Raw genomic sequence first — 24,151 nt, 5'->3', positions numbered from 1 at the left:
CTTGCTCACACATTTAGCATTTAGAACAGGTGCCCTGCAGCACAGCTTGAGAGCCCAGATACACCCAGCTTTGCCACAATCCTTTTCTCACACATCGTTTTCATTTCGACCTGTATTTACAGAATGGAAGTTTTTTTTACTGGAAAGAAGTAGACTTTCCCTTTGTTTTTCAGCAAAACGAACACACTCTGAAGGGCAGGTGGAAGTATATTTTTATGTTCATTACGTATTTGGCTACAAATATATTTATGTCCCAGAGGAAATTGTGACTAAAACAGGATTACTGATATTAGATAAGACGATCATAGACACTTTTGTATGTGAATAATGAGGACTTTCATTCTTTGGTCTCTAGTGGATTGCCAGAACGAGATAACACCTCCTACGTCTTTGCAACAGCTCCTCAACAATTTTGCAAATAAGCCTTTTCTTGACCAGTTAAGAGTTTGCAGGCCTTGAGATGCACTGAACGCAGAGAGCCAAGAGGGGCCAGAGTAAACACAGTGATCCAATCAGCAGAGGAAGGGACACTATACTAGGACAAACTGTAGTACTATTGCATAATGTTTTCTATTCTATAAAATGACAGAGCATATTTCAAACAACACATTTTATCTGCCGGCCTGAGTGTAGAGAAGGATATGTGTGGGAGGGTTAGGCAAGAGAATATCTCTCCAGAGGGATTAGAGTAATGATAAACTCTCCACCAGCAGCAAACTCCAAACCCTTCATTACTGTCAACACACACATATGCGTCCGTGAACACATGCACATACACAAACAGGTGTAGACGGCAACTCAGACACACAAAGACGCTATAACACAGACATTTTAGCTAGCCTACAGCTCCAAACAAACGTCGAGTCAATACAAAAAGAGAGACGGACATAGATATGCAGAAACATGGGCTAACATGAATGCATATACACACACCCATTCAAACACACATACATACACCGACCCCCAAAAGCTGGTTGTTACAGCTCCTGAATATTCCACCGCGCTCAGTAAATCTGCATTCGACGGACCATCTCCCCCCACCGTGTCTCCACTCTCCTGGAACAAATACTAAACCGAGCCAAGGGCACCTCCAGGACTGCTTCGGCCAGCAATTTCTCCCCAATTCTCAGATCACCTCCCCAGTGACCGCCTGTCTGACATTCACATATACACAGTGCTAATGACAGCCTTCCAGCCACCCAACTGTATAACTGCCCTGGGGGGGATAGAAATATCTCTCACTCCATGGTCATCGGTGCTCCTGTGTGGAACGGAGGATCAGGCTCGCCTCAGAAAGCAGAAAGCAAAACAGACTTTAACCACAGGGAGTTGGGCATAATGTCACTCAACAGTTTGAAAAGGTTGGGTAACTTTTTGGTCAACGCAACAGGATACAGAAAAAAACTACAGCACATGTTGAAGGATGTGGGATCATTTTATATTTAGAAATGAAATCCATGTGGACTGGATTACAACTAAGCAAGGCTTAATTCAGGTAAACGTCACCCACCTTATAATGACTGGACATTTTGTTTGGTTCAATTTTAACTGCACGAAAATGTGATGTATTCAAAAAACTTCAAGCCATTGTGTTTCTCAAGACAATTGAAAAGATTTGGCACCCTGTACAATTATTTCTACGTGTCCCCAATACACATTGACATACATTTTCTCTATATTCACTATATTGCCAAGAAAAAATCCATTTGATCCTAGAAAATTCTTGAAACAATGAGTCTCCAGACAAATTTTTTCAAGTCTATCCTAACACAGTACTTACATGCCTCTAAGTACATTGAAGCAGTTTCCATACTGTCCGCTAAGAGATGTATGAGATGGGGGACAAAATTCACATTCTTCCCTCTGTGCAAAAACACTTTTTTTCCTGACGAGGAAAGTCTGGGTTAAGATAAATCCGTCACTTAGAATTCCCACTTTTTGTTATTATCCCTCTGCTTTGGCTCAGCAAGAAAAAAATGTCTGGTGGCAGTACAAAGATGGAATTTCAAACTAAAAAGTAATCTGTAATCTGTAATTTTCTGGGATTTATCTAAATCAGACTGCAGAAGCTTCATGTTAGCTCCAGCTGAACTTTGGAGTGATTTTTTGTTCCCATCTATATATCTATGGACAGGAATAAGTTACCTTTTAATGTGCACATGAGCAGTATTGTTTTCAAATTAACATGATAAAAATGCAAATTCTTTATGCTCTTCGCCATTATGGCCAAAGACTTCATATCCTATTTCAAGGTTTTTCAGATCTTTCTTTGGAGTCCCGTTTTAAGATATTAACTTGGCTCAACTGACAGAAAAATAGCCTCGAGCACCTTTAACTTGAATTTAATTGTTTATTTCTAACTGAAAATGCTTGAATCTCCACCAATTCTACCAGCCAATGTTAATTTACTCGTCATGGAGAGTACGACACCTCTTGTTGTTTTGGAGTCTAAGAGGAGTCTAAATCTAAGAGAAAATAACCCGAGTCATGTCACCACCGTTATCTTAGCTTGAGTTTGAAGAATACATATTTTAACTGAAAACATTTGTTACAAACTGGATCTTCCGTGTTTTGCAGCCACCATAGTTTCAACCGCAGATGCTACTCAATCCTGCACACTGGGAGCTAGATGGTTGTGCTAGTTTAAAAAAATCTGGTAACTTTACCCCATATAAACTGTTTTCCTATATAGAAGGACTAAGCTGTTTGCCATTGCATATCCTTCTATGGCCCAGTATTCCAGTGTATCCTATAGTGTATGTATACTAGCACCTGTGTACTAGCAGCTGGCAAGTGCAGCCCTAGTGGAAACACACAAAACTGTCAGTCCTATTCCAATACTTAAATCTGTTACACACACATTAATGCAGGAAAACAAACTCACATTCACACATAGTCCTCCCTCTTTCCTCACACACACAAGAAAACACACACACACACACACACACACAGTGTTACTGTATTATAAATGAGTCTCTTCCATCCTGTTACACTTCAGTGTCGCTGCAGTCAGGGACATAATCACCACAACATACACAGAAACACCTCACTGGCAGTGTTCAACAGTCTGAGCAAGAACATGCTTCTGAGACAGACAGGATTCACATACACACACAGAGATACAATTACAGGGGAGTCTTGCACTGCAGCTGAAAGGATGCTTCTAGCAATTGTGTTGTTTGCACTTCGAATGAGTTTGGTCCATACGCTTGTAGTCGGAGAGGGGAGTGTGTGTGGGTGTATGTGTGTTGGGGGAAGGGAGTGCTTCTGGGTGTGGCCCCTGTGATCATTTATATAGAGACAGATAGATATCTAGATGTCGAGATATTAAAAACTGTGGGGGAAGTGCTAATGATGTGATGATTTTGTGGTGTGGCTGAGTATCACCTGGCATCAGGACATGAGAGGAGCGTAGCCCAGGGGCTTTTCTCCCTCTCCATTATGCCCGTCCCTGAGGTCCACCTCTCCTAATGCCATGCAATGTAGCGCTGACAGCTACCTTCAAAAGCAGCTGCAGGGGTGCACTAAACAGCAATCCCCCCACTGCTCTCCTCTATCTCAGACACACACAAAAAAAACACACTTTGGCTGGCAGAGATACTAAGATACAGCGAACAGCAATGTGAACACAATTGCTTATCCACACACATGCACATTATACACATTTCTATACTGTGAATTACCCTGCTTTTTCTCTTTCAGCTCTCAGCAGCTACCCCTCCTCCTGCCTCCACCCAGCACCCAGAGATAACAGCCTTCCCTTCGGGCAGGCAGGCAGTGGAGGGGACAGCTATGGATATGTTCTGCCTGCTATCTAATGAGCGTCGGAATGTCACTGTGGGCCTGTCTGCTGGTCCCAGCCAGCCAAGCATCCATACATGTGGAATCAGCACAGTCTATCAAACAGCTGGCAGACCGCTCTGCTCCCTGTTTCTCTCTCTCTCTCTCTCTCTCTCTCTCTCCCTTTTTCTTTCTCATTCTCTTCCTATCTGAGCGTCTTCCTCTCTATCTGCCTCACTCTTTCTCCGTATCTACAGTATGTGCCTCTGCCTGTCTATTTCTGATCACAAACAAGCAGAGGCCCAGGTCTGCCTTGCCGGTACGCCTCTTCCCTACCTCCCCCTCGTCCAGCATCATTGACTTAACATAGACATCCCAAATGAAGAATGGAGGCGAGCTCTGCCATAAATAACACACCGCCATCGCCTCCGCCTGGGTAACTGAATGTACTTAGCAAAGGTAATGCAGTGAAATAAGGGAGCGTAATGATGGAGAGCTGCCAGTTATGAAACAGTCGTGTTTTTCATTTTGTGACAAAAGCTGTGGGAGCTTCTTTCTATAACTGTCTTTGTTTCTCTCACTCTCTCTCTCTTTCTTTCTCCAACTCTTCCTCGCAGTCTCTTTCCCTCCCTCTCACTACCTGCCAGGGTAGAGCACTTCTGAGTGTTGTCTACACAGAGGACATCAAATGGCCTGCCTTCACAGAGATGCTGGAGTTGCTGCTCCATGCAGAAGTGTTGCTGTCTCAGCAGCTGTGCAGGGAGATTAGAAGATATCAGCGAGGAGGAGGGAAGAAGAAAAAAAAATGTCGACAAATGATTGTGGTGTTTCTCTGTCCCACAACAACATTGTCACTTTGGAACATTATGTGATCCATGTTGAAATCCTCCTTGTGAAGATTTGAATCTTGCCATGTCTTTGGTTTTGCCACTGATCTGGGAGCCAAAAGCAATTTCCTCTGTTGCTACTTTTGGCTGGGTTACGATAGACATCTCCATCCCTGTGATGGGGCGGTTAACAGCCTCATAATGAGTGTCTGACATCAGATAACAAAGATGTAACACTGGCAAAACAGTGCATACAAAAGTCAAGCACAATGCAGCTCTGACAACTCCATTGCACAGTGCCATTTACTAAATGCCATAGATAACATATTTAGCCTACACACGGCCTTAAAACTGACACTGAAATCTGACTCACTCGTCTATCCATTCATATTTCGCTTATAGGAAGTCTTCAGACTGCTTACACACTCCAGAAGATCACCAACGGGTAAATTCAAGCGAGGGGCCCATTCACACACATCATACATCTCTGAACACGGGGTTTTGTCCCTGCCTAATGTGATTACGCTCAGCCTTGCTATGATTCTTTTCGTGATCCACCCATCTCTCCTGCTCTGCTCTCCCTGCTCACCCCTCTTTTTCATGGGGGGGGGGTGCTAACATTGCCTATTGTTCAGGCAGGTGGCAGTTTCAGGGCCCCCTAAGCTAAGTCCTATTATAGAGGTGCAAACTGCAAATCCACTGCATGCTGCTGCTGACAGTCTCTCACACAGTTGTTCTGCGGACAGTAAGAATCATACACAGGCTTATGGGCTACAGCATTATCACATGATCTGACATTTTCACAAAAAAAGGTCCAGATCAGGCATCTCAGTAGACGGGCTTATCTGTGGATTAGTGGGCTGCATCCTGTTGGTCTTACAAGTTGTTTCAACAACATACTAAAAAGGACAATCACTTTTCATTAAAAGCAGTTTAGTTAGCATTGCTTCACATTCTGCATCATTTGGACATCATTCGGTTTTATCTTCCATCATAGACACAAAAAACAAAAAAAACAAGGAGTGTGTGTTACTGTACCTTGGAAGTGGAAAGCTCTAGACTCGCTGTGGAAGCCCTGGACCTGAGTAACTCCATCAAAGCCTTCTCCAAGCGTTAGTTCATCGAACACGCTGATGCGCAGGGCAGGGTCAACCCCAAAACCTACAACTAATTTGCAAAACACAAAAACAAAGATTGTCACTGTTATTAGCAGGCAAGGACACCTGTGATGCTATAATAAAAACCACTGCTGGTGTCAGGGGAAGAGATGGGAGGTTACTGTACATGCTGCAAGTAGGTCTGATTTTTATTTTTTGTTATGAGAAGCCTGGGTGGTAGATTGTCTAAACCAACACATCATTCAATTATATGTATCTGTACATGCTACATGTTGCAAGAGATGGTTACTGTACAATCAGTGACAGCCCTGTGTCCTACCTGAGGAGGCGCAAATTATGCCGAGAACCAGAAATAGCTGTAATAATCCCATGGTGAATGCATAAAAAAAAAAAATTAGTCCATGTTTTGTCCACTTCCGAGAGACAGTATTGTTCAATCACATGCGAATGATGTATCACCCTCGCGCAGAAGGCTATTTACCAATCCCAAATGCTGAGCGGAGGCATCATCACAACTTTAGGTGGACCAATGCTGCTGCTGCTGCAAAAAAAAGAAGCTAATCCGGATAGGAGAAGAAAAAAAATGTACCAGCACAAATTATTCCATGTAACGCAAGGTCTGCTCCATCAGCAACCGTCCGCGGCACAGGTGGGTAACCGAGGACGCACAAAGCGAGCTGGCGCTGCCTCACCAGCTGAACAGACGCTCCTACAGCAGCGTGAGTGAGAGCTGCGGCCGCTGAAGGAGGAGTGAGGAGAGGGGAGAGGAGAGGAGGGGAGGGAGGAGAAAAACCTGTCGAGGGGGTGGGATAGAAAGAGGGACAATGAAGCCCCCTTGTGGCCGGAGATGAGAAAACCCCTGAATAAATTCCAAACTGGCTGCTCGTATTGATTGCAGCCACGCCTGTTGTCATGGAAATAAAATGATCATCTGGATGCGGGTCGGTAAATTCCTTATAAATTCCTTGTATGTTTCCTGGAAACAGCATTGTGTGATTTGGCAAAATTACTGACAGTGTTCAGTCGTCCAGTTAAATGCTAAAGTAGTGCACAGCAGTTAAGCAGAGCATGTAAATGTGTGATGATTGTCTACAGGTAAGCATTTAATCTCTGACTCTGTTTTGAATTAAGTTAAAATCTAATTTCTTTTTAAATTAACAATTTCAATGAAACTCATCTAATTTAACTAAAATAACAGTGTCTATTAAACTATGATTAGTAACATTACAGGAGGTCAGCACCTGTCCTGCACTACCAGGGAAGGACCAGGTCAGATCCACCCTGCTCAGAATTGACATCAGCAAAGTGACTGGACCAGATAGAGTCTCTGAACTGAAAGCCTGTGCAGACCATCTAGCAGAGGTATTCTATAACATCTTTAATCATTCACTGGAGCTGCCTTAAGCCAGCTACAATTATTCCATTGCCCAAGAGGGCAGCAGTGAACTGTCTGCTGCCCATTTGCTTGAACCCCCACCATCACCAAGTGTTTTGAGAGACTGTTTCTCTCCCATGTTGAGGCTGCCGTCCATGCTGATTTTGATCAACATCAGTTTGCATATTGGATCAATAGATTAACAGATGATGCAGTCATAAAAGCTCACACAGTACTTACATATCTGGTACAGCAGATCATATATGTAAGGATGCTGTTTATTTTTGCTCATTTTTTCATACAAAAATCTCCCACAAATTGGTCCCAAAACTGTCTGATCCAGACTTAAACAGTTCACTGTGCTCATGGATACTGCATTGTCTAAGAAACAGACCCCAAAATGTCAGAAAGTGTGTTGGTTTGTAGTCCATTTTAGGAGTCAACCACACACAACCGCACACACAGTCGAAGGTCACCAATGTTGGATTCCAATCTGCTTTGCCACTGGAAGCAAAGGTTTGTTTCGCCCCCGAATGGAAGTGAACATTTGCGTGTTGATTTTGCATAAGTGTCATCATGCCCGAACACATGAGCACCACAGGGATGTGTCATGAGCCCTCTTCTCTACTCACTCTTTACACATGACTGTTCATTCACCCCTCCAACACCAATGTCAAATTTGCACACAACAGCAGGATGAATAACAAACAAAAAGTTTCAGTGTAATTGTATCATATACAAACTTTGTTTAAAGTCTAAAGTACGTCTTTATAACATAATATTCATAATTACATTTGAAGTTAACAATTACATTTAGGTGGAAACATTTGAACTTACTTACTTATAGACAAGGCAGACATCCCATCAGGAAAGCCACAGGTGTAATTAATAACTTAATTTGTGGCTGTATCCCATGCAGGTTTACCAGTTTCACTGCCTGCTGGCTCTTTGCCTGCTTTTGTTTTTGATTAAAATATGAGCTTTACAGAGAGAAGAAAAGTATTGATAGTGTCAGCAGGAAAACGGTTATGGTCTGTGCTGAATAAAGTGAAATTGTGTCAAAACTTGATGATTCAATGGACGGCTCAATTTTATTTTATGCTGCAGTATGGGCTTTTAAGGATGGCCTTGACATTAATGCTATCCAGAGCTGTGATGCTTTTCTGGGGTTCATGTTGTGATGGAGAGCAGCATCTATGTGTTTTTTGTCATCTTGGTGTTGTTGAGGGTGAATTACATGTCATGCACAGTGACTTGAGGAATCATCTGTTTTAAAAAAGAAAATCAGTTGAAGAATCCTGATTTGTTTTAGTTGTCTGAAATATGTTGAGTTGGCTCTTTAATGAGGAGATTGTTGTCTTGGTAAGACTTGTAATGTCATGTCTTGAAACATTCTCCTTGGTTGTTGTTGGTATTTTGTAAACCTATATGAGGGTTTCGGTGCAGGAAACTCAAATAAACAAATCAATCAGCCAATGTATGTGTCATACCCGCTCTACTTTCTGAGCCACAGCCACCCCACTTCGTAAGACTGTGGCGGCGGCTTGTGTTTACTGAGGGAGTGGGTGCACTTCTAGGGAGTCAGCCGTATTGAACCGCCATATTTCTACAGTAGCCCACAATGGACCCACCAAACAATAGCGTGTTTTGCGTCCACTGTAGTTTCTTCTACATTCTTGGTTAGGCAAATGGTTACAGTTAGTTGCAATCTGCGATCTCGCCACTAAATGCTACACACTGGTCCTTTAAAAGTGGGGTATGCATTATGAGCAGCAGACAAGTGGTGTTGCAGCCTCCCCTTCCTCCTCTGTTCAGGAATGTTTGTTCCAGTTTGACATAGATGGCCTGCTTTACTCTTTCAAAACCATCTGTCTGCTTTGTCATCATATGAAGAATAGAGTTTAACAGAGAAAATACCAACTATTTCAAAGCACAAAGTTTAGCAGAGTGGCATAAATGCTTGGATTGCCCTACGGTCCAGAGATATGACCTCCTGTATGCATACAGTTTCGTGCTTTCAATTAATTAAGTCGTCTAGTAAAGTTGAAGTTTGGCAGGTGGTTTGAAAATGAATTAAACTGGAGTGCTGGTCTGTCTGTGTGACTCAGTCTTGTCAATGCCTTTTTATAGAGCACAGATGCTTTGTGCTTTGAATTTTTCTTTATTCATCATGCATTTTCTTCATCCATGGGACCAATTACTATGTTGAAAGGTAACTGTTTTATCAGCAGCCATGCCATGCTGGTGATGTTTTTAAAGAGGAGGATAAACAGTTATATTTTCCCTGAATCCTATTAAATGTCCTACCAGATGGACATCAAAGCCTTTTCATAGCGACCAGTTCAGAGGCGATCCCAAGTCCACAACAAACTCCAATGAATCCCTAGATTGCTGGGAAAGTCAGTAGACAGTAAATATGATTATAAGGACTGTTCCAGATCCTGTGTGGCGCTCAGCTCCTTTCTAAGGACCCGAGATTAACACAAACATATTTAAATCTCTTTCCCCTTCTATACAGTATTGACTAAAGCCAATAAAATGTTTTGTTTAATTATGATTCATGCCAAACGGAAGTGTTTTGACAAATAGGTCCTTATCTGTCCCTAGTTCAGATAGCTTCATAGGTTGACAGTGTGCAGCTAATGGGTCGCTATTGTCAATAAAACAAAAGCAGGCAATGGCTCCCCATGCAGTGTCACATCTGCTGTGTGAGAGGGCCTCCAACCCTCTATTCATTATTAATAATACTAGATTTCTTCTGGGTGCAGACACAGGAAATGTAATTACTTTGTATTGCCCACAAGTTGTCATTTCCTAAAGTGCCATCAGGAAAATAAGAGTCATTAAAGCATGTGCCCAGCCAAGAATGAAAAGTAATAAATGCACACAGTGCCAACACACACCTATTCTCCTGCTGTGCACGCACACACACACACACACACACACACACACACCAAATCTCTCAGGGCAAGGGCAGTGGAACAGTAGTCCTTTTGTTCATCTCTAAAAGATCCAGATGGTTGCTGCATTACAAAGCTCTCAGGAGCTTATTCACTTTGGTCATAAATGCACCATATAGACATACTAATGACATGGACAGAGGGAATTGCTCACAGTAGCTATGGCACGATTTGAATCAGCTTCAGAAAAACTGTCCCGATTCTTCCCACAGGGCTCTCCTGAGATTCATTTGTTGCATAATTCCATGTTATATTGATCGTGCCCGTTTTTCAAATCTGACATTCATGAGTAATATTAAAAACTGTACGTTCTAATGGTTTATTACATCCCCTCTGCTTTATAATGTGTTTGATATTCAGACACATTGCTTTGACATTTTATGATAAATTTGAATATAAAGAAAAGTATGACTTAAGTGAAGCTGATAACAGAGAGTCTGTAGATTCAACAACTGCCTACATTACAATTCAAAGTATGGGTAGTGTCACATAACAGCCACCAGTTGTATATCATTTTGCATTGAGTTGCATATTCAGGTATTTGATGTTCCTATTGTGATAGAGACAGCAAGAAATAAAATAAAATATATAGTATAAGAAAACTAAAATGTTCCAATAAACAATATAACCACAAAAGCCAGAAAGCTTTGTTTCATTCACTGCACTGAAATAAAGATGGTTCTCATTCTCTCAGTGCCATCTTGTGTGCATGGCAGTGGATTGCAGCGGTAGTATCAGAGTGTAGCAGTACTGAGGTAAAACAGACAGTGTCACTCTTGGACTATCCCAGGGCTAAATACTTGGCCTAACATATGGGAAGCAGAAGGTTACTGCAGGGATAAGATAAAGGGTGAGAGAATTAAAAAATAAACTGTACTTCACACTCCTTCACAGGTTGAATTGTTAGTGGGGCTGAGAAAGGGTTTGTCTTTACCCTGACTGTAATGACATCTGTTTGGACATATTAAGCAGTATCCTCCTGGATATTATATTTGGATTTTAGAGATGGTATGATATTATCATTAATATTAACGTATCTTACATAATGTCTGACGTGTGGCAACAGACACGTGTTGTTTGGCTCTAAATGTTTCATTACATTATACGTCTGTGTGTATTAGCAATGCTTACGAGCAGTTTCCAAATGTCAGTGGAGCAATAAAGTTGCAGCTTTGTGGAGCTCAGAATGTGTAGCTTTTGTTGATACTGTGTCACAATGATAGAAACATCATGATAGAATATTTTACAATATGAGGCAACAATGTTTTGTCAATTAATTGTGAAATTAATCCTTTTTAATTCAATCAGTTCTTTCAGTTTCAATCAATTATTAGCAACCCAAAAAGAAATTGTGGTCAGGGACAACTGATGAAGTTTTTAATTTTTTTTTTTTGCTGGTCAATTAGTCTTGTCCCTCACAAATAAACTATTAAAAATGTAAAAATCAAACATAAAATATCTGGTTAAATATCCATGTTACCACTGCTGACTGTTTTTCTTGCAAAATTAATCTTTTCTTTTTGTCCACAAGCACCAACAATTCAGACACCAAAAATTGGGAGTCTTCTTAATAATTAAGTAATTTCCTTGAAAATGTACATTAGTTTTACTTCAACATTCTCCAGAGACTGTATGCTGAAGTAATTTTTTGTTTTTCTTAACCTTACTACCGCACGACCCCCCAAGTGACTGGGCAGGCTTACGTCATTGGTTTGCAAAAGCTCCATTTTCTCCACTAAAATAACAAGCTGGCATTTAGACATTTAACCACTCTGGACACTGGAAGGGCTCCCTTTTTGGGTGAGAAAAAACACCAGCTTAGTATGGGCAAGAGGTGAAACTGAGTTAAAAAAAATTGTTTTTAAATGTAACCGGCTTACTATGGAAGTACTCTTATCTGAGACATGGTTATACGTATGTTGATCTTTTATAGACTGTCAATGCAGTGCGGTTGCTCCACACAGCCACTCCCATTCCCCCTGGAACCTATTGTGAATGTGTGCAGTGAGCTGGCTCATTGGGCCCTCATGGTGAATGGCCCACAGCCATTCACTCAGCATACAGAAGCTCATTAGAACTCTATAGACACACAATTGTGAGACTCACATTAGAAACTTCCTCCTCTGGGGCACAGACACCGCACACAAAGTGCCAGTTTGCTGCTAAGCTAAGCTCATTGTCTTCCTGATTCATAGAGCCTGGCCCTCTATTCACGATATTAAGTTCGAGTGGTGGAATATCAATTGCGTGTCCAATGGGCCGGTATCTTTTTAAGAGCTTTAGTGGGGTTAAGAAATAGAGAAAAGGCATCTCAGCCGGTCTGCAGAGTGCTAGCTTTCAACAGGGCCATTGTGAGGATTCTGAATGAAGGGACCCCTGTTTTTTCCCTCCATTTCTAAAAAGTGATGGACATCAAATAAATTCACATGAACTTGCTTCAGGGTGTTTCCAAGACCCACTGTTTAAGAATAGCCTAATTATACCTCCCTCTCCTGGAGAGCTCTATTGGAATCTGGCTAATTACGAAGTGGTGAATCTTAATGATGATACGCTCTTAGCGATGCCTTTTAAAATGTGCACAAAGTTGTGTGAGATTGGTTCTACCTAAAATATCAATGAACACAGAGAAATACATGGTTTAATAAAAAATACATGATGCTGTCAGGAGTGTTGTTAGTTTTGAGATGCTTGTAAAAACTTTTTAAATTGCCATAGTTTTGCTGGAAGGCAAATTCAAGTGGAAAGAAAGTGTGACTGTATGAATAAACTAAACAAATTTTCCTTAATGTTATCACATAAAAAATACCTTGACCATAATCCGGGTCCATTCAAAGTATATACAAATACAGTTAATAACAGTACTGGAGAACAGTCTGGGGTTCCCTTCTTCCCTGGGGTTCTTGATTTCTCTCTGTGTCATATAAACAAATGGCTCTCCACCAAACAAAAAGCCTTGGGGGACTATCACAGCCACTGGTCTATGAAGCATGTTAACACACTCTCACTGCACAAAAGTAGATAGTGCACACAGACTTGCTAACACTCATCATGTGACAGAGTGCTATGCCTTCTCCACCAGTCTGAGGAATAAAACCTCAAATTTGATTACAAGCAACCTTTGGCTCCCTGGCCATCACACAATAGGCTGAGCTGTCTGGGCCAATTTCCATGCTCAGCATGAGGTATCTACACGCGCAGACTGGAACTCCCTGCCACCCCCACACCACACCACCCGACCAGTGTGGATATGCCTGTTTACTGTGCCTAAACTCCGGGTCTGTCGCCCCTCTTGTTGGACTTTCTATTATGATGTTGGGGATCATTAGTTGCAGTGTGAAAGGTTACACAAGCCTCTCATTGGATGTGTTTGTACCACAACATCACTACATGCATGGGTGTGTGTTTGTGGGACCATTTTTTATTTTACAGTTGCAATGTTATATGTAACATATGCCCCCACTACACACAAGACTGGCACTGAATAAATATTTAAATGGTTGAGGCTACAGCCTGTGGAGCTGCATGGATCACTCTTTGCTTTCCTACAACTGAATCATTCCAAGTAATGTAAATGTAAAATAAAAGTTGACTGACTGGCGAATAAATTACCCCAAATGTTAGCAAAACTGAACAAGTAACAGTGAGAAAGGTTGTCTTAAATTACATGCTGTTTTTAAATATACAACAATACTGTCATGTTAAAGAAAAAATTCTAAATAACAGCACAAGCAGAATGTTATATGGAACTACAATTCTTTCCAACTATACCAATCATGCAATTGCATACAACTGAACAAAGTAATTTAAACATAAGGTAAATACCAAATTGATTGAGAAATCAAACTTCCTTTACAAAGATAATTTAAGTAATCTTGTAAGGCAATCTAAGATGGCATTAGGTGGTGTTATTCTTAAGAAAAAAAGATCAGAAGACATCTAAAAAAATTTATTTCATTATTCGTCAACCCATACTAACATGACCTGCTTTTGAATCATTTTGCAATCAAGAAAACCTTACTGAGAAATGTTTCCGAAATGAAACTGAAGAAAAAGCACATTGCAAATGAACTGCTGAGGCGTTTGTATGAGGCACAATGGGAGGCAGGAGAAAAGAGAAAACTATTTACTACTGGAGAAGACTGTTTGGTGCATGTTAAACTTTGGCCAGCAGTTCATTGTCTCTGGTGTCTATCATTTAATAGGCTAGTTGACATAATGAATGAGCCAGACCCACCTTCTGCCACTCTAGAAAGGACCGCAGCCTTATCTGAATTGAGAAGCACATTAGAGCCTCTCAGCCAATCACGACACAGCCCCTTAGCAAAGTGCAGGCCCGAAAGAGGAAGAGCAGAAAACCTTTGTTTTCCTCAGAGTTTAATGAAGTTGGCCTGGTCACTCAAGAGGGGATTAAAGGAGAATTTAGTGTCACTGAGCTGTGACTGCTGAAGAGGGAACTCAAGTGTTCGGGTCAGTGTGTGAACAGGATGGTCTCAGTTCAGAGCTGCACCAGGAGGAATATGGCTGGCTCTCCTCCTCCTTTACCGGGCTTCGGGAATTCGGGAAAGAGTTTTCTTATTGACAATCTGCTGCAGTCACAGACACCTTCGGCCTGTCCGGAAGGGACACTAGGTGGACACCTGAGACTAGCAGCATGTGAACGTCCAAGGAGAACCTGGGGCTCTGAGCACGGAGTCTACCAAAGCCAGGTCCACAGTCCCCAGCAGGTGAAAGACTTAGGACAACTTCTGCCACACTCAGGTAAACACATTTTTTTTACAAGGAGACTTAAACAAAATATATTACATTTAGATTATGTCAAGGGTTACCAAGTTATGACATGATATCAAAGCTACACTTTGACTTAATGACAGGAATTTTAGTTTTTTCTTTCACAAATGTTTTATTTCTTCTTTCTAACTGGTTAAATTCATGAAAAAGAAGAATATTGTTTAACTTGTCAATTTTCAAACATTCTCAATTTTTCAGGCAGGAAATTAGTTATAGGTCAAAAGTCTTTGAAAGATTAGATATTATATAAGATTATGTATTAGATGCATCTTTTTAAAATGCAATGCAAACACCGGCTTTTTTTTTTTATTTAAACATAAAATAATTTAATCAAGAAAGACTATTAACCATTGAAAATTCCCTGCTTTGCTTTAGCAAATATTTCTTGATCACTTTACTGGATATTAGTAAAATAAAGAATTTAAACGCCTATTTTATAACTTCAATTATGAACTATATTTTAAAGTGTTAATATAGGTCTGTGTAGACATGTATGTGCTAAATGGGACAATCTCACTTAAGAAACACATTTTAAATGATTGAGTAATTTGAATGCGATAATATAAATATAATATAAAAAAACATAAGTAACAAAAAACATTTTATAACCTTTATATTTAAAACAAATTACTTTTTTATTATTAATTGATTATTGACTTTTGATGAGAAATTACAATGACTGCAAAGAAAAATCTAACATTTAAAATGTAATAATTATAAACCTGTGCCAACACAATCAATTAATAGAACCAACTTTTATATTTCAAACTGAATTAGTAAATACTTCTTGTCTTTTAGATGGGTAGTTTTCAAATAACATTTAGCTGCTAAAACACCTTATATAAATAATAATTGCTTCATCTCAATGCATCACCTAAAGCTTAGCACTACTATAAAAATGAAGATAAAAGGAAAACTGTACCAACTGGACAAGGTAGGACTCCAGATGTAGATCCCAGTATACTGTGGGCCACCTGTCACACCTTACTACAAGACTGACTGATCCTATCAATTTTTGCAGGTGTACTGAGCAGTGTTTTCCTTCGGAGCCCACAGTATCTGCTGGCATGCTGTGGTGGGTCCAGCCCCCCTCCTGTCTTCTCCAGTAAGTGTTTTATGCCTCATCAGCAATGCCTGAGCTACTCTCTAAGCATTAGCAGCAGGGTCTCTCATGCTCTCCACAGCTAATTACGGATGCAATGCCAAAGAGCTAATTCTCCGCTCAACTCTGCACAGCTCTATTCATAACCATTCACGGCTGTTTAGGACGGGGAAGAGGGGTGGGTTGCAAGGCCTTTAAGAGTCCCTGGGGCCCCCCATTTTGTACTTGCAAATACACACTTTTAGTAGCGCAAATATGCAGAGCTAATAAACATCTTGTCTTCTGTCATATTAAGATTATAATTACCAGGTGTGGATTCTTACTGCTGAAAGAGGCAGATTGTTTTAAAACTTAGCGCTCCCTCAGCACATTAATAAGTTTGGCTGTGAATCCCAGCATCTTCAAGTTAAATTTTCACACTGCATACAAAATGAAAACCTGTGATTGCATCTGAAATGTTTTTAGTTAATTGTGCTTGAAATGTTTCAGTTCATATCATTTAAAATGTGTGTAGACTACTAGTACTTTATTGTGCTCTAGTAGTACTAATTAAGACTAGCAGCTGTCATTTTGGCATTTTGGCATTGTCCCACAGCAATTGGAAGTTATTAGTTGCTGGAACCTATGATGCCTGTCAAATGTTGTAGAAAATAGCATAAATCAGAAAGCCTTCATCCCACATGTCCCTGGAGTCCTCTTAGTAGGCTGACACTTTCCCACAGTGCCCAGCAACACAACAATGCCAGGTCTGGCTGTGACCAATTGGCACTTTCACTCCACCATCCACACGCGACCTCACTGCAATTTTTCACTGCAGCAATGAACTCCGCTTAGCACAAAAAACTTGCCCATTTCTCTACAGAAGAGGGCGGGACCAGGAACATCCCCCAGCCATTGTGTGGCTAAAGAGCTTGGTTTGCCGACCCCCCTTCTTTCTCCTGTCCTTCAACTCTCATTCCTGCCCATTGGAGACTTCTTGACTAGGACATAAAGCATTCAATGAAAGTGACTTTTATAGACTTATTCGAGCTCATCTTCACATACAAACTAGCTTCATACCTGCAAGTGAAAAGATTTAGTGTTGGGCCAGTGAGCCATCGAGTAATGGCATTTCCATTGAACGGCTCTATTGTTGGTGTCACCCAGGGCTCCAGAGTTGGCCCACTAGGGTAGACACACACGTTGCCCAGGAATGACCTGGTAATCAGCTATTTAAGTGAAAGCCATTGAGTCCCAATAGAGGAGTGAGAAGCATGTCCAAACCTGTTATGTGCTCCCTAGAGGTGGTCTATGTGCAGATTTGTCGTACAGATTAAAAAGGCAACGTTGAATGGATCAGATAAATTGTTTCACTTGACTTTTGTTGTGAGTGCACCTGTGAGTGAAGTAGCGTGGGATTGCCTCTCACACTTCATCAAATTCCTTTTTCTCAGTTGAAGGGGCTTTCTATTCTCTTTAGTCACCCCCAGTTTGTTAAATTGGACAAACAGAAAAAAAGAAATCAAAAGTTAGTGATAAAGTGAGTGTGACAGAAACAGGCATGATCTTGGAGGAAGGAAATGCGGTATGGTTGGTAAAGTGTATATTGATTGTGGACACAGTTGGATTTTGTACTTTTAAATTAAAACTGTCAACACCATGAAACACTTGTTATTCATGAAACACAAATTATTCATAGCCATCTTAGCCAATGAATTCATCTCAATTTACTACACACAACTTGTTTTTTTCCCTGGCTGGTACTTCCCTAAGCTACACTTTTTTTTTTTTTTACAATTGTGCCCACGGTCCACAGTCCACCAATGACAATTACTAATCAATGACCCATATCTCACAGATGTTGACATAGTTACCTGGGTCAACAATTTAACATATGTTGTTGTTTTTTTTCAATTTGTGTTTCAGAGGGAGCAAATATTCAAATGTGGTCTGCTGATGTAAGTCCTAAATCACGCAGAGGGATCCTTAGAAGGGCTGTGTTCTCTGAAGAACAACGGAAGGAGCTGGAGAGAACTTTTCGGAGACAAAAATACATCAGCAAGACAGACCGGAACAAACTGGCAGCTGATCTCAGCCTCAAAGAATCACAGGTAATTGAGTATGAATTACAATTTTGCCTGATTAATCTCTGATTCTAAAAGAGATCAAGCACAAACAACATAACCTCCTGCAACTGCAATCCTTGTTGAACAAATCCTAAATCTAAATTAACCCTAAAACCTACTCAGCATCATTTGTATTGAACAAATTGAAATTTTGACCTGATGATTATGGTAGATGGAAACTCAGGGGATCACCAAAGTCATTACAGTTATTCATCATTTTAAGGAGGAAATGAATGTCTGTACCAAATTTCATGGAAATCCATCACAGTTGTTGAGACATTTCACACAACTACAAATGCAAACCTCATTGTGGTGCTAGTCAGAAGCCACATTTCTACCCAAAGTGCCTTTACAACTTTGGGGCAGTTGTGGCTCAGGAGGTAGAGCAGGTCATCGACTAATCAAAAGGTTGACAGTTTGATCCCCAACTCCTCCCGCTGCATGTCAAAGTGTCCTTAAGCAAGATACTGAACCCCAAAATTAAAAAAACAATAATAATCTTGCAGATTATATTTTTGACATCGTGTCGCAGGCCGGAAATGGTCAGAGCCGACAGTTTGAGACCCCTGTACTAGAGGTAGAGTCAGTGGGATTCTTCCTCTGGGCACCAACAAGAATGTGGTGGACAGACAGACATACATTCCCACCCCTAGAGCTACGACTGGGATGGCTTGAAAAAAAGAATGGACTAAACAAATTGAACTAAAATGCCTCTCCATTCTCCTGCTGGTTTAGGTAAAGATTTGGTTCCAGAATCGTCGAATGAAGTGGAGGAACTGTAAGGAGAAGGAGGTTCATAACAGTCGCTCCCCAATGGACGAGCTCATGGCCCAAGGTCTCGCTCAGGAAGAGGAAGAATCATCACAGAATCACACTGATGCAAAAACAGAGCGATCGCCACCACAGAAGAGTGTCAGGGACACATGAGAGTATGTGAGAGAAAAAATAAACTGATGACTCTCAAATTCACAAAAAACTTGTAAAAAGGCTTCAGTATTGGGAGGGAGTTAAAAATGTGGGATGGAATACACTATCTATGAAGACTAACACTGATAACATTCACTTTTCAATGCATGTAACTGTTTTGCTGCATTATAAATGTAATTAGGTTCAACTGCTCGTTCAATCATCTTATTGCATTTCATTGGCTTCAGTAAGCAATTTATTGGTACACTGACTAGACTTTCCAGGAAAAAATACCACTCATCAATTTTAATTGCAATCAGTTAAAGGCACAAATGAGTCACGTCATTTAATTAATTACATATCTTCCTTTTTTTTTTTTTACTTTTCATGTTTTGGTGAGATCTGGTCAGACACAAATACTCTGCACACAATCAAAAACCTTTTTGAAGTTAAATTTCACCTGGTATATTTTGTAAATATTTCTGTCATGATCTTGAATGCATAGATCAATTGTAAATAAAGTGTTTGAATGAATCCTGATTTCCACATTGCTTATTTTACTGTGTTGGGTTCTCTGGAGCAAAGCATTTACATGGTAATGAACACTCTATTATACACCATCTACCGTTTCTATAAATATGTAGATCCTGTGCTCTCCATTAACAAGAAGATGACCAAAAACAATAAAAGGGTTACTTAATTTTAATTTTTTGACCATTTCATGTTCAAAGCTCAAAAGTGAAATAATTTAATCATCCTAACAATAATATGTCAAGAGGCAATCCTCTAAAAAGAAAGCACACAAGAAATGCATTACAAAGGATGTAAGCACAGACAGTAAGAGCATGGTGTGTAGTTAAAAGCAAATGAGAAACAAAACTGTTTTCTAGTCTAACAAAATTTTAAAATACTACACTAGACTTCTTTGCTATCACTATTAACAGTCCAGCCCAGGTAGGGTGGTGCATTTCAGGATACGGAGATAATTTTTGACCTTGTTGGAGTCTCTGCGGAAGCAGTACAGTAGGTCATGATGGTCCATTGAGTTAAGTTCTCCTTGTGTGTAGGAGGAAAGGGCAGAAGAAGGGACCAAACTCTCAGGAGAGATGTTACCCACGGTGTTACCAAGCACTCCGAATAGCTTCATCTGAGGATGGACAGCATAAAAAAATGATGGTAGAAAGGAATGCATGAAGACGCATTCACTGTCACAGAAACAAAATTAGATTGTGAAAAGTGAATATAGATAGATTATTATAATCTAATAATTATAATATTATTATTATTATTATAGAAAGTATTATGTATGTATATAATATATAAAATGAACAGTAGCTACAGTAGTGCTAGATTCCAACTAGAATGTGATACATTGCAAATAACCAAGCATATTCAAACATTATAATACATAAATCCAATCACTGTTAAATATGGCCACACAACATATCTACAATTTCAGAAATGATAAGTGAATCCTTACCTTCTCTGTCATTTTTGCCACTCCATCCCTCAGTTCATGAACCATATCACTTATCTCCAGTGCCTTGCTAGAGCTGTAGTGGTTGAAGTCTTGATTTTGATCCTGAGACATGCTCTGGTAGAGTTGAGACATGGGGTCACCCCAGGCCCCCAGCAGCCTCAGGATCACCTCTGTCAGTTGTTCTCTCTGCACATGAAAGAATTGCTTAAATAACTTAAGATTGTTATTATAATTATTAATTAAAAAAAAGTAGCTGGCAAAAGCTGCAGTGATGCCACTTATGTGCATGAGTAGCTATGACCACAAAAATGAATGCTCACCCCAAGCCTTTGTGCATTCTCCTTATCATCTGGTGTTAGTATACCATATGTGTGGCACTTCCTTTTTCCTATGAGATTCTTGCTGGGAAAGAAATATTGCTCCTGCAAAGATGGACACACATATCACACATAGTAATAGCAGGGCTTGATAGCCAATTCAAAGGGTGACTGATGATGATGAATGGAGGTCAAAAGTGTGGTGAATAGTGATGGATGATCAATGTCAGAGCTGAAAAGAAGAACTCACAAATTCAGAGTGCAGATCACTGGAGATACCATGCATTCTTGAAGACTGTTGTATGACCCTGTCAAAGAGATCAGCCAGGGTAGGAACATGGCATCCAGCCTGTCCATAGGCACAAATTGGGGCAGTTCCAACCCTCATGGAAAGCTCCAGGCATAGCAGTGTTAGGATAGCAAACCAAACTGAGGGGAAAAACTAGTCACTTAAAAACTATACGAATAAATATAAATAAAAACGTTGTACTTAATTTGTCATGTTGCCAACTTACCGTTTTTCATGGTTCCTCTCTTGCAGCGGAGCACCAAATGAGTAGAGCACTTTTTGCACCAGAGCTACTCTTGCTGAAGCAAACTCAAACAGTGAGGACGTTGCTGATTAAACAAATTGGTTTTGTTCGGGATAAAAAAGTGCTTTTTCTCTTTGCACGTCATACAGTATGCTTCACTTAGTTATCTGCTCAGCCGAGAGCAGACAAAGCTAACCCAGGCAGAAAAGGTAGCACACGATACACAATATGTCAGTTTCTAATGAACATTAGTGTATGGGATAAATGAAAACTTTTATTTTGTTGTGCTGAGCTCTGCAGCATTCTTATGTGTATTAAGAAAAAAAATTGACTACAAATTAAATGAACTGATCCTATTAGAAGTATAAATGGATGTACAGTAATTTTGTAACAACTAACACTGTTATAAACCCAAACATTGGAAATAATTAGCCAAATTTGGGCAACTAAGAATATTCAAATCACTTTAAAGCACTCAACATTTTAGCATTTATTTTAAACTACGAGAAAGCTGATTAGGAGCACAACATAAAAATGAATAGTATCACAAAAAAGTATAGAACAAGCCCATTGTTCAACAACCTCAGCTAGAACTGTTCAGCTTGGTAGTGAAAACGAGCCAATTCAAATGTAAAGTGAGTGATTTATCTCACTAGTGCTTCATTGTATAATTAATTCCACAGGCCATCTACAGCGAATACTGTTATGAGTCATTCTTGCCAGTTTTACTTCTTATCCAAAGCAACTTATCAGATTATGGAATGTAATGATAGAAAGTCAAGTTTTCAACCCACATGGAAGGAATGCACACCTTCAATTTTTACTTTAATATTATTTTATACCCTTTTTAAAACCTGCAATGAAAAGGGACTACAAATCAGTGTTTTGTTTCTCCATTAGCGTGCCCCCTTGTGGTGAAATGAGTGATAACATAAAGAGGGCAACAGAGGATGATCTTATTCATGACTCTTACCCATGGCTGCAAGAGTTTCACTGTGTGCTTGCCACAGGATAAGGTCTGAATAGTATACGTTACATATTAAAAAAACTCAGCAAGTGTATTTTCTCAGAACAAATATTTTATTGTCATCTTTTTCCACATAACATGCACATAAAAAAGATGTCATAAATATACCACAATATAATCTACAATCAATTTACATTTATTAATACTATGTACAAGTTTGAGTGCATTCTATGACTGTGCTGTCAGAGCAGGGATGAGGTGAGTGAGCTTTTGAGGGAGGCAAAAGGGTATTATTGTCTGAGTCCAGCTCTGTTCTCATATCCATTTAGCTTACTTTACAAATTCTCACTAACACCCAATGCCAAGAAACTTCCCATCTCAAAATGTCTTGTGTTTGTCTTAAATCATGTGATTCTACACTTAAGAAACAGACTCGGAGCTCCACTTTTTACATGCAAGTATCAGTCCGTTCAACATCTGTGGTGCTTCCACTTGCGAGTGGCCACTGCAATGTTTGAGTCTTTTTTGTGCCATGGGAAGAGACGAGTGAGAGCAAGGGTGCCATCAGGCTGCACGGAACCAGTCAGCACATAGAGCTGTGACCGTCCGGGGCGCACGAGGGCATTGGCACATCGAAGGTTGATGAGGAGCCACTGCTGGAGTAGGTGCTGGGTGTCGTAAGGCAGCAGGGGTCCCTGGCGGACAAACTCAACCCGGCCCTCAACCTCAAATTCAGGCTCTCCCCCAGGTAGCCGACGACGATGAAGTTTGGCGGTCACGGCTGCGTAGAGGAGAAAGAAAATTAATCATCTGGTTTGGAAAATTAAATTGAACAATTTTGAGAAAACATGCCCAGATAGGACACAACAAACAACACAGCTTATTGAAAACTTACCAAAGTCATGCTCGCAAAAAGCATCCAGGACTGTTTTCATTGCAGGAGCCTCTTCCACAGAGGGACAGTTTTGGCAGGCAGGTTTGGGCAAGTCTGTGATAACAAATAAAACATAATTTAATAAAACTGTAGCAAAGCACTTGGTAGTCCCTTCTGCCAATGATGAAGTAAAAAAAGAAAGAGTTCTAATAGTCTGTGATCAATGCGTACCTTTGGAAAAGTGGCTGAATTTTGCATGTGGAGAAAGGCACGTTTCGTCCTCGGTAGGAAAGCGGTCACAATTCAGTGCCTCGGGCCACATGTGACCCTGGCAGGCGAGCACCGGGGCACAGCTGTCCCTAACTGCCACACAGAGACTACGGCATGGCTGGATAAACCTGAAGGGGGAAAAAAAAGACAAAATGTTACACAATGAACACAAAATACACTGCAATAATGATAAAGTTCTAAACATACAGTCAGTGATTTCACAGAGAGCAAAAAAGAACAAGAACTGTAAAATCTCCTTACGTGTCAAGACAGACGGGGGCAATGAGGGAGCAGAGGAAGGCCTGGGCTTGAGGGTGGCAGCCTGTCTGCAACAGGGGCCGCCAGTCCTCGGAACGCGGCACCACCTCGCCTTCCAGGTTGCTGTGACCCAAGAAGTTGGGCAGCCGCATCTCAGAGTACCCGACATCTTTGCAGACCTTCATCTGGTTGGGGATAGTGACGCAACGAGTGGACTGACCCATGTCAAATGCCATTGCAGAACAGGCCATAGCCAGGAGAGCCACGGTGAAGAAAACAGCCATTCTGAAGGGTTTGCAAAAAATCCACAGCTTTTACTGAGTGTGCTTGTCGTCCTGAGTCTCTGCTGTCCTTGAATGGCTTTGTGGCTGCTGCCGCTTGCTTTATATACAGCAAGGTCAGCCAGCCCCATCAGCCTGTAAGTCTGTTATCAACTACCTATCAAAGACGCAGAGACGATGTGTTTGGAGACAACGGCTTGTTTTGTGATG

At 40.6% G+C, this 24,151-nt stretch overlaps 4 protein-coding genes across 4 annotated transcripts in view; 1 reads left to right on the top strand and 3 right to left on the bottom strand.

Annotated features, from left to right (window-relative positions):
- Positions 1-6,444, bottom strand: part of nell2a (neural EGFL like 2a) — a gene marked incomplete in the record, with an annotated part of 74,909 nt that extends 68,465 nt beyond the window's left edge. The window contains 2 exon segments of the mRNA XM_035664408.1: positions 5,646-5,774; positions 6,045-6,444. Coding sequence (XP_035520301.1) covers positions 5,646-5,774; positions 6,045-6,096 — 181 coding nt within the window.
- Positions 6,445-14,544: 8,100 nt separating this feature from the next.
- On the top strand, positions 14,545-18,982 carry dbx2 (developing brain homeobox 2). The gene is made up of 4 exons (XM_035665773.1): positions 14,545-14,818; positions 15,870-15,953; positions 17,856-18,040; positions 18,791-18,982. The coding sequence occupies exons 1-4, from the start codon at positions 14,545-14,547 to the stop codon at positions 18,980-18,982; spliced, it is 735 nt and encodes a 244-aa protein (XP_035521666.1).
- Positions 18,983-19,898: 916 nt separating this feature from the next.
- LOC118330349 (prolactin-like) lies at positions 19,899-21,283 on the bottom strand. The gene is made up of 5 exons (XM_035664843.1): positions 21,274-21,283; positions 21,009-21,187; positions 20,762-20,863; positions 20,442-20,627; positions 19,899-20,108 (listed from the first exon to the last, which is right to left on the bottom strand). Exons 1-5 carry the CDS (start codon positions 21,281-21,283, stop codon positions 19,899-19,901), a joined length of 687 nt encoding a protein of 228 aa, XP_035520736.1.
- Positions 21,284-22,485: 1,202 nt separating this feature from the next.
- Positions 22,486-24,077, bottom strand: szl (sizzled). Its single transcript, XM_035665508.1, has 4 exons — positions 23,664-24,077; positions 23,364-23,530; positions 23,154-23,246; positions 22,486-23,039 (listed from the first exon to the last, which is right to left on the bottom strand). Exons 1-4 carry the CDS (start codon positions 23,942-23,944, stop codon positions 22,729-22,731), a joined length of 852 nt encoding a protein of 283 aa, XP_035521401.1. The 5' UTR covers positions 23,945-24,077; the 3' UTR covers positions 22,486-22,728.
- Positions 24,078-24,151: the final 74 nt, after the last annotated feature.

This window comes from Morone saxatilis, unplaced genomic scaffold, assembly GCF_004916995.1.
Source record: "Morone saxatilis isolate NCDOM2014 unplaced genomic scaffold, NCSU_SB_2.0 Contig2, whole genome shotgun sequence".
Taxonomy (NCBI): domain Eukaryota; kingdom Metazoa; phylum Chordata; class Actinopteri; family Moronidae; genus Morone; species Morone saxatilis.
This window is presented reverse-complemented; position numbering and strand designations above follow the sequence as displayed.

What these genes read in the sequence shown, in the direction of transcription:
- szl (XM_035665508.1), bottom strand. Translation starts at nt 23,944, where the DNA reads ATGGCTGTTTTCTTCACCGTGGCTCTCCTGGCTATGGCCTGTTCTGCA. An exon ending in GCCCCCGTCTGTCTTGACAC is followed by an intron (nt 23,531 to 23,663) that starts GTAAGGAGATTT and finishes TTCCCCCTTCAG; the next exon opens with GTTTATCCAGCCATGCCGTA. An exon ending in ATTCAGCCACTTTTCCAAAG is followed by an intron (nt 23,247 to 23,363) that starts GTACGCATTGAT and finishes TTGTTATCACAG; the next exon opens with ACTTGCCCAAACCTGCCTGC.
- dbx2 (XM_035665773.1), top strand. Translation starts at nt 14,545, where the DNA reads ATGGTCTCAGTTCAGAGCTGCACCAGGAGGAATATGGCTGGCTCTCCT. An exon ending in ACAACTTCTGCCACACTCAG is followed by an intron (nt 14,819 to 15,869) that starts GTAAACACATTT and finishes CAATTTTTGCAG; the next exon opens with GTGTACTGAGCAGTGTTTTC. An exon ending in TCAGCCTCAAAGAATCACAG is followed by an intron (nt 18,041 to 18,790) that starts GTAATTGAGTAT and finishes CTGCTGGTTTAG; the next exon opens with GTAAAGATTTGGTTCCAGAA.
- LOC118330349 (XM_035664843.1), bottom strand. An exon ending in GTGATCTGCACTCTGAATTT is followed by an intron (nt 20,864 to 21,008) that starts GTGAGTTCTTCT and finishes CCATCTTTGCAG; the next exon opens with GAGCAATATTTCTTTCCCAG. An exon ending in AGAATGCACAAAGGCTTGGG is followed by an intron (nt 20,628 to 20,761) that starts GTGAGCATTCAT and finishes TTTCATGTGCAG; the next exon opens with AGAGAACAACTGACAGAGGT.